The sequence below is a fragment of the Carlito syrichta genome, unplaced genomic scaffold (genome assembly GCF_000164805.1).
Source record: "Carlito syrichta isolate Samal-C Ts95f unplaced genomic scaffold, Tarsius_syrichta-2.0.1 Scaffold301633, whole genome shotgun sequence".
In the NCBI taxonomy this organism is placed as follows: domain Eukaryota; kingdom Metazoa; phylum Chordata; class Mammalia; order Primates; family Tarsiidae; genus Carlito; species Carlito syrichta.
This window is the reverse complement of record NW_007245729.1, coordinates 209,711-220,066: the sequence shown is the minus strand read 5'-3', so window position 1 is coordinate 220,066 and position 10,356 is coordinate 209,711. Positions and strand designations below refer to the sequence as shown.

Genomic DNA, 10,356 nt, shown 5'->3' with positions numbered 1-10,356 from the left:
AGTGCAGGGACCGCTCCCGGCCACCGCAGCCTCGACCTGCTGGGCTCCGGCGATCCCTCCGCCTCAGCCTTCCAAGTAGCTGGAACTACAGGTGCGCGCTACCACGCCCAGCTAATTTTTGATTTATTGTAGAGATGAGGTCTCGCCAAGTTGCCCAGCCGGGTCTCGAACCCGCGGGCTCAGGCAATCCACTCACCTCGGCCTCCCAATGTGCTGGGATTATAGGCTGAGCCACCAAGCCCGGCCTTAATTACCCTCTTTTCTGATGAGTGAAACACCATGAGACAGAGCAAGAGGGAGAGACAGAGATTAACTTTCAAAGTCATTCTAACATAACACACAGGCTTAAAGTGGGTAAGACTCTCTCTCAAGGTTTCAAGGATGGGCAAGTGCCTTCTGATTGGCACCAGGGAGAAGGTTTTTCATATATTTTTTGGTACTAAGGGCCTATTTTTATCTTCACTGTCTCAAGGACCCAGAAATGGATTCTGCCGTTCTTGATAATGTAAATACTTAACTTTGCTCAAGTTGTTTTCTATAGCATTATTTCTGTCATGCTAAAGTTTCTATATTGCTATGATAGTGTTTGCTACTGGTTACTAAATAAAGTATGAAGGGAAGGGACAAAATATACATGCATTTATACATTGTAAATTTCAGAATCTTTAAATTTCTTATAGGAGGATATTAGATGTTTGTGGGCATATTTTTAGTTTATGTATATCTGCTATTATTATTAGAATAGAAGAAAATTAGCTAACCTGGTTCTGAAAAGACTTTTAAAACAATACTGAAAAAGTTTCCTTCTCCAACTCCCAAACTGCAATAGAACGGAACTAGAAGCATTAACTATCTCATCTCTTTTTAATAAGCACAAATATATACTTACCGAGATAGATATTGAAATCTAATAGATTTTAGCCACTCCGTGTAACAGCAACCAAAGGAGAGAAAGCCAGGTAAAAAGACAAGCAGATGGATAGTGTAAAAACTGAGAGGACAGTGTAGAAATACACATGCTGTGGCCAGTAGGACAATATTAGGTCAGACAGTATCCAATAATTTTTAAATGCCATCTTTTTTTTTTTTTTAAACGGGAAAAAAAAAAAAAGCGTTTCCCTGGTCCTATACGCAAGGATACTGGTCAAACACCAGTTTGTTTTCTAGATGCATTTACCTTCCCTCTTCATGAGGTACAGGGCGCACCAAGTATATCAAAGAGGATAAAAGTTCTGCTAAAGATGCCCCCTGCAGCCTTGTGGTATAATTCTTAAGGTTGTTTCTGGAATATGTGAAGAGGAAGAAGTAGAATCCTTAAGTGAGAAGAACGTACGTATCCCCACCCCCTATGAGGCAGAATAAAAAGGCATGTTCTTACCTGATGGAAGAGAGGGCTGTGAGTCACAGGGATTCCCAGCCCACTAAAGCACATTCCCAGGACCATGTCGTCGGGAGCATCGTTGCTGTAGCATCGACACTTGCTGGCAAGAAGTCTCCTGATGGCTTCTCTGCTGAAGACCATTCTAGTGGGAGCCAGAGCAGACAGAGAAAGGGGTTGTCAGAGCAGATCCTGAGATCACTGCAGTGCAGCAGGTGGACTCCAGCAGACAGCTCTTTGACTCCGCCAGCTCAGAGGTAGTAGTCTCTTTCTATAGTCACTGATCTCCAAGGAAAACCACACCTGTTCTCTCTTGGTCTTCTGGCCCTTTACAGCACTTTGGTACCAAGTTCCCACAATAAATTCTCCTTTTCAGCCAGGCTCAGTGGCTCAGCCTGTCATCCCAGCACTCTGGGAGGCTGAGGCGAGTGGATTGCCTGAGCCCGTGGATTCAAGACCTGACCGGACAATTTGGTGAGACGTCTCTACAATAAATAAAAAATTAGCCAGGCATGGTAGTCTGCGCCTATAGTTCCAGCTACTTGGAAGGCCGAGGAAGAAGGATCACTGGAGCCCAGCAGGTCTACACTAGGGTGACCGTGAGTGTGCCATGGCACTCCAGCCTGGGCGTTGGAGTGAGATCCCAACTCAAAAAAGAAAATTCTCCTTTTTAAAAAATATAGATTGGTGGCAACTCCTTTGGGTCCCCTCCCACTGTGGGAGCTTTTCTGTTCTCTCAATAAATCCTGCTTTCAAAAAAAAATTATCTATCTATCTATCGATCTATCTATATACACACATACAAATATTGTTTTCTGATTTCTATTCTAGTCGTATGGCAGAAATGAAGCTTTCTTATCATGAATAACCCCAAAGCTGACACAGGTATAAGGAGGCTAACATAGTTCACAAGTTCAGTCTCAAGTACCAAAAACTTTCTTTACGGCGAAACTACTTAAAATGAATTCATCCTTACATTTCCATTGCCAAACTCAGAGCCTTACATACAATAAGAACTCAATAAAAGTTTGATGCATCAAATTAAGCTGCCTTTGCAAAGATCTTCTTCCCAAGAGAGGAAGTGGTCTATGAATCAGTCTACCAGGAAGGAAAAAAGGACAGAGAACTTGAACACAATCCCTGATCCAAAAACAGAGTCCACGCACTGCCGTGCTTAGTTCAGGGCTGTTTACCTAGTGTGAGTTAGTGTGAGTAACCATGAAGATGCAACATGACACAGACTTGCTGCTGGCCCCGATTAGACGAGAGGAAAAGAAGCTCTTAAGATGATACAAGAAAACAGGATGGTACAAATAGAAGAAAAAACATCCCTGTCAACACCACAAAGCGAAAAACTGGAAGTCTGAAAACCCACCATCAACTTCTTTTACTATCCACCGGTGAAACCTTGCCAGCCACACACCTTTTTGGCTGAGTAGAACTCCTGTACCCAGTCAGTCATGCTGATCCCAGGAAAAGGGCGCACATGAGTGGACATGCGTCAACAGTGCAAAGTAAAAACAAGTATTTTCCCCTGCCAGCAACTAGTAGAGTAAAAAAAGAAGAGGAAGGCCTTTTATTTTGATCTGCATTCCGAAAAACTAACTTTACAGGAAAATAAAAGGCAAGCATGAAACTGTAATTAGTAATTATTTTCTACTTTTGCCTGCCCACACAGAACAGTCTTACCTTAATTATTTGCATAAACTAAGTGCACGTGGCCCTTTAATAACACTTGTTTACAGTAAGGGTGATGGTTTCTTTCCAAATGAAGTTGCTCCCCAAACCAAAAAACTGTCAGTCGTGACATGGTAGAAGAGAACACGTGTCTGCTCTGTCTACCAGCTCTTAAACACTAAAAAGATGTTGAAAGGCTGATTAACAATTTGGTTGCCTTCAATACACAATATACAAATGTTTAAATTAAGAAAAACTGATATTTTTGCTTTAAAAATGATACTCATAAATAACTTGCTCTTTGTAGCATTATGTGGTCTCTTCTGCCCAATCACGCTTCTTAACTCTAAGATTAGGAGTATTGATTATGATTGTTTAGGTTTGGCTCAGTTTACGGAAATCTTTTATTTATGATGTTTTGATGTATGGTATGCAATGTCAAAATTATTCATCTACTGTAGGTGGTAGAACATTGATAGAATGTATACTGTATGTAAGTACTTCTATTTAATATACCGATTCATTTTGGTATTAAATACTCTTTGGTAAATTATTTACTTAAGAAAAAAAAAAGAAAAAGAAAAACAAATGGTAGGAGGCTGGAACATGCCCAAAAACATACTGCAAATGAAGAACACGTACACAAGGTCATGCACACGGGCAACACACCCGTCCCTCTGTCTTCAGGAGATGGAAAGGGCAAGGCTGTCTCTGGGTAACATTCATTGCCTGCGGCCTCTTCTAAGGACACTGTCGTCCCTCGGATTCTAGTGCAGTCATTTGCCCCAAGCCTGCCAAAAAAGGCTGATGACACCCTGAGCGCATCTTCCTACCCAAACCACATATGTAATAAGTATTTTTGAAAAGAAAAAACCATGCAACTAATTTTCTCCAAACACCCCAACTTTCATGGAGCAAGCCACAAAGTGAAAAGCAGACAGACCCAAATAGCACAGAAGTCTCACTTTCTAAGCAACGCAGAATATCTACACAACAATAAATCACTGAAGCCCACACCTCTGACTTAGCTCCGACAGGCGGGGCCTACAAAGGATGGTTCAAGGCAATAGATTTTAAAGATTTCCTAGACGATGACCCACAGACAGAAAACAATACATCTCATACTGCAGCCCTTTTGGGTCTTGTGTGTGAATGTATGTGTGCATGCATAAAACCAAAACAAAACTCCACAAAACAATACTTATCCTTAAGACATCGAATGCACTCTGATGCTTTTCACTGTATTCTATCCCACTCAATATTTCATTATTTTAAAATGATGGTTATGGGTCCTCAATTGGTTTTACGAGCCCCTAATTCTGACTTGCAGTTTTAAAAGCATGTTGGTTCTCAAGCTAGAACATAAGTCTACTGCGTTACTAGAGAAGCCATTCAACATCATGTGTCTACAGCTTTTATCAAAGGTAGATGTAAGCAACAATCTCACAAAGAACGTTCCCGCATCGCTATAAAAGTGCTGTTACAAGCAGAACATCATACTGGTCAATGTTAGCTACATAAAGATCAATGCCTCGTGTTCATGCATTTGTTTATTCATTTACTCGCTGTACCTTGGAAAAATGAATCCCTATGCCAGGAAGTGAAGAAACAATGAGCAACGAAGCACAGGTGCTGCCTTCAAATAATGCATAATTTGAGTGGAAAATAGAAAAGTAAATAGGCAATTAAATGATAATGGCTTGCATAATATGCTATGAAAGTACATTCAAAGCACATTAAACCCAGCTTTGAGAGGCTTGACTGGGCGAAAGCTTTCTCAAAGTAAATAAATAACAGCTCTACTGAGTCCAAAGAACAAGGGGGAATTAGAATTAGCCAGACAGAAAGCTGGGCTGGAGAGACAATGCTAGGCAGAGACAAGACAATGTTACATCTTGGGGAAAGAGAAAAGACAGTGCTTCTAAGAAACCCACACAGGTTCAGCAACAATTCTTTAAGATGAGGGCGTAGACAGATAAGGCTAGAAAGATAAAACAGCTTGTGCCAGGATCATGAGAAGCCTTTTGAGCCTCGATAAAAGAGTGTGGACTTCACCTTAAAGGACATGGGAGAAGGTTCTATTTCCAGTGAGGACATCAAAGGATACAAAAGACCTTCATGCCTGGCAGGGCGTGGTGGCTCACGCCTATCATCCTAGCACTTTGGGAGGCAGAGGTGAGAGGATTGCCTGAGGGCATGGGTTCAAGACCAGCCAGGGCAACTTGGTGAGGCTTCGTTTCTATAATAAATTTAAAAAAAAAACAAAAAACTAGCTGGGTGTGGTGGTACAGGCCGGTGGCTCCAGCTACTTAGAAGGCTGAGGTGGAAGGCTTGCCTGAGCCCCACAGGTGGAGGCTGTGGTGGCCATGAGTGTGTGCCACTGCACTCCAGCCTGGGCAACAGAGTGAGACTCTGACTCAAAATAAATAAAGAAATAAATAAAAGGCTTTCATGCCATGGTAACATTTAAAAAAATCCAAATGAAATAAAAATCATACCTATCTATGGAAATGAAGAGAGTTGGATGTCATGGAGACTAGACGAATGAATTTCTAGAAGTCTCCCAAGACAATGGCCTCAGCAGCACCCAGGAGGCTGTTCATTAGGTGAATTCTAGGTGATGAACACTGAGGACTAATCCTAGATGAATGCGACTCTTGAAGTCAGAATGATCATCTCTTTGTCTCAGATGCCAAAAGTAGAAAAGGGTTCACGCTCTTGAGTAACAATAAAGGCAACGGGAGGCCGTGGAGGTCTCTGAACGTGGGGGAGGGATCAGAAGTGCTTTTAGAAAGTTCCCTCTGATAATATAGTGTGGACAGCAGCGTGGAGTGGAGAAAGACAAAACGTAGGGCGAGCAGGAGGCTGTGACAGGAACCCACCCAAGAGATGACAGTGACCTGGCCCAGATTACTGGAGACAAAGAGGAGAATTGAGGGAGGAGCTATCCAGGAGGTTGGCTGATACGACCTGGTGAGTAGACCAGAGGGAGTGGGTAAAGGAGAGAAAGGATGAGGGCTAACTACAGACCCCTGAGTAGGAATTCGCATAATGCATTACAGTAAGGCTGCAAATAGCTTGAGCGTTTTGGAAACAAAGGCGTCAACACTCATTGGTCTCACTCTTAGTGTCCCTTCAAAGGTTTTCCTGAACTTCCATTGATGATGACCTCAAGTGGATACAAGCAACTGCTTAACAAAGACAAGCACTGGCAGCTCAGCCGTGGTTATCACTACAGAAGAGCCACCTGCATAGCTGTGTTTAGGTTCACCACAGCATCGACTGGACCAAATCGCAACACCTGCAACACGACTCTTGAGATCCAGTGGGTTACTGTGAGGACTGTTTCAACCTGGGGGATTGCAGAGTCGGGCTGTGAGGTTCCAGCCCTTCACAAAGTTATATTCTCTGGGTTATGAACTAGAATGCTGCCCAGCACATAGCAGACATTCAACAAACATCTGTTAAATGAACTGAAATGACTATAGCGGATAACAAGATTCTCCCTAAACACACCAATAGTAAAGAAGAGAAGACTAACTGCTTAATTGATTTACCCACATAAATCAAATTAAAATCTTTCCTCATACAAGATTAGGCAGATGCTTCATTTAAAAACACTGATTTTTAACTGTTATTTAAAACCTATAAATCCTACACAAACATCACTTAATTGCCTAAGTCTAAGCTTCTCTTTTCCCAAGTGTGATTTATTAAGCACTGGATAATTTAAAAGTCTAATGGCTTATTTCCTGAAATGAAAACCAAGAATAAATTTCTTTTTTCACTTAAACAATCAAAACTAGTTGGCTGCCTAGAAGCAATCATTATTATGGGAACACTTCTATCAAGTACTCTGACATACATTTTTATATAGCTTCCTCAAGGGGTACAATATTCTTTACTGTAGGTTATTTTCATATTTAGCAAATACAATGTTCACTTTCTTATTATAACTGACGGCTGCCATTTACAGAGTACTCACATATCAGTCAAGATCCCAGTGCCACAGACCCACCCTCCTGTGTGGAAAGGGAAGTTTATGTTCCAAGGGCTTGCAGAAAGTGGTGGCCATAGTTACCCTCCTCCTCCTGTGACGTAGCTGTAGCCGCCAGTGCCCAGGCCATAGCCATAGCGCTCTCCCAGGAACACGGGCTCGCTGGAGTCATAACAGCTAAGCAAGTGCCGAAGCCTGGAAATACTGAGACACAAGAAGGAACAGAAGTCATAATGACTTAATTCCAGTAACTATTTTATGCTTCTTACATACTACTGTTTATACTGCGTAACATTACACTAAAATAGTTTAAAGAAGACAAGTGATTTACGAAGAGACAGATTTGTGTTTGTTTGTTTGTTTTGAGTTGGAGTCTCACTCTGTGGCCCAGACTGGAGTGCAGTGGCCGCTCCCGGTCACCGAAGCCTCGACCCACTGGGCTCCAGCGATCCTTCCGCCTCAGCCTTCCAAGTAGCTGGAACTACAGGCATGCACTACCACGCCCGGCTCATTTTTGATTTATTGTAGAGATGAGGTCTCGCCAAGTTCACCTGGCAGTTCTCGAACCCGTGGGCTCTGGCGAGACAGATGTTTTAAAAGACCAAAAAAAAAAAAAAAGAATGCATGCACACTGTACATTACTGGAAACAGAAGAGAAATTGAGAACCGCGGTGCTTCTCCCCAGTTTTACAAGCCCTTGTGTGGGGTAATTAATTGTCCGGACATTGCCTCCCCCGACCCCCGGCCCCATCTGGCTTTCTTTCTGCCCCTCCCCCAGTGAACAACCCTTGGCCAAGGTCAGTCTCTGTAGGATATGCCTATTCCCTGTAACAAGTCCTGGGGTTAATGAGTCACTGGGAGCAGGTAATCCACCTAAAGACAATGTGGTTATCACACTTAATCAATGTGACTATAAACACTGTATAGAAATTTGAATTAACTTGCTTGATTATAAAACTGTTGGCTGTGCGGTCCCAAGGCAGAGATTCTTTCATCATCACTGACCTGCTGTCATGGGTGACCCTCCCATAAGTATAATAAACCAATGTATCTCCTTGCTGGACCTCTGGGTGACTTCTATGGAATAGGTAAACATTATGTGCAAGCACTCTCAGATTTGGGGTTACCACGTTACAACTGGCATAAGCAGTAGGATATTCCAAAGAACCCCTCCCCACCCCCCACCATTGTCACAGTTGTAGGAGAGACAGAGGGGTAGGGAATGTCTGCTGTGGGCAGTCCCAGCGTGGACTACTGGTAGCACGTGGTCCAAAGAAGCCAGCTTGGCAAATAGCTGGGGCCACCATATGAGTATGGAGATGCCCTCAGAACACCAGTCAGACTGCTGGATTATTGAAAGCAGTTGGTGAGAAGGGACAATTACAAAAGAGAAAAAGTAGCCTTGTAGCCACAGTGGCAGTGGCATGGTCCCTGCTTTGCTCTCTCCAGAGGCTACAGACTGGGAGACAGCTGCTAGGAGCCAGGTGCAGCGATTACAGGAGGAGTTAGGATTGGAAAGGGACACTTAGCTCAGGCAGAAAGCAGAGACATATTAAGTTGCTGCTTTGCTGCCTATGCAAGATAAGGATGCAATGTTTGACTTGTGTCCACCTCAGGGAACTTGCGGAAGATCAATGTTACGTGAAGATTGTAAGGGTGGAAAAAGGTCAATGTAGGGGTGGAGTATGGGGTGACTAATTGTCTGCCATTGCCTCTTTCTGCTCCATCTGGCTCCTTTCTGCCTCTCCTCCAGGGAATAGCCCTGGTCAGGGCGGTCTCTGCAGGACACGCATGTTCCCCGTAACGAGTCCTGAGGTTAACAAGTCATGGGGTGCAGGGAACCAAGCAACTTAAAGACACCGTGGTTATCGCTCTTAACCAATGTGACTGTAAACACTGCAGAAATCTGATTCATTAACTTGCTTGATTATAAAATTGTTTGCTACGCTGTCCTGACGTGCAAATTCGTTCAATATCACCCATCCGCTTCCATCGCTGACCCTCCCATAGTGCAATAAACCAGTGTCTCTCCCTTCTGGACTTCCGGGCGCCTTCTTTGGGATAGGTAAACCTTACAGGCAAGCCATCTCAGATTTAGGCCTATCACGTTGCACACCACCAGACATGGCTGCGTGGGTGAGTGGCGGGTTACTGAAGCAAAGGTGGCCAGTGTGCTGCAGACCTCATCTCTACCAGTCCTGTTTTGTGTTAATCTGCACATCTTTTCAGAGGAACTTGGCGTTAAAAAAAATTCTTCATGGCCTCAAAAGGAGATTTTGAGGTGTGCATGCTTTGGGAGGAGGGTGCATGTCAGGCCCCTGGACGGCAGGTAGGGAAGAGAATTTGGGCAGTGAGGATTTCCTGCCAATGCTCAGAGTATGAAGTACAACTATGCTCATGTTTCCCTCAATAAGGCCACCCCAGCCTGTGAAATTGTGTGTCTATTTATTTATACCTGTGAGTACCTTTGGGTCCCTATTCATCTTTGTGATGTGTCAACAGTGACAGCTTACAAAGGGCAGTGAGAATATTCATGGGCTGGTCAGAAAAATGCCCATAACTAGAAACTGCCATAAGGACAAAAAGATTTCACAGGAAAGTAAGATATAGAAATAACTTTAGATTCTATTTCTAACACCTAGAAATAATCTAGAAAAGGTTACACTTCTATGTTTTAAGAACTTACACTACTTAGATGTGGCTTAAAAAGTTCTCCTCTGTTTCTTCCAATCTAGAGCTTTCCACCAAGTTCTAGCTTTCCTCCTCATATTAATCAGTGTTCCTTAAAGAACACTGGTCAACAAGTTTGGGTTAAAAGTTTTTCAAGAGTTGCGCAATCTTTAATATGCTTCTCAGAGTCTCCGTCATGAGTTTCAGGAATCTCCAAGAGAAGGATATTCTATCAGGCGTTTCAATTATTAACCATAAAATATTTTCTCACAGAGCAATATTAGCATCGAGAACACCTGTGTTCTTGAGTCTCATTCCAGGAAGCAGAGGACTGGGTGATAAGGAAACAAAGTACAGGAATAGGTCACCGTTTTTTCCCATCCATGTTCACGTGTCTTACAAAAATAACCCAGCAAATAAAGCTAAAGCTGAAAGTGAAGAAAATGAATTTTTTTTTTTTTGAGTTGGAGTCTCACTCTGTTGCCCAGGCTGGAGTGCAGGAGCAAGCTCACAACCACCTTGGCATCGACTTGTTGGGCTCTGGTGATCCTTCCACCTCAGCCTTCCAAGTAGCTGGAACTAAGGGCGCGCACTACCACACCTGGCTAATTTTTTGATTTATTGTAGACATGAG

At 43.1% G+C, this 10,356-nt stretch overlaps 1 protein-coding gene across 1 annotated transcript in view; it reads right to left on the bottom strand.

Moving 5' to 3' along the window:
* Positions 1–10,356, bottom strand: part of B3GLCT (beta 3-glucosyltransferase) — a 151,862-nt gene that overhangs the window by 5,816 nt on the left and 135,690 nt on the right. Inside the window, exons 17-18 of the mRNA XM_021710893.1 lie at positions 7,137–7,256; positions 1,379–1,523 (exon numbers count right to left, since the gene is read on the bottom strand). Coding sequence (XP_021566568.1) covers positions 1,379–1,523; positions 7,137–7,256 — 265 coding nt within the window. The remainder of the gene's footprint in view (positions 1–1,378; positions 1,524–7,136; positions 7,257–10,356) is intronic.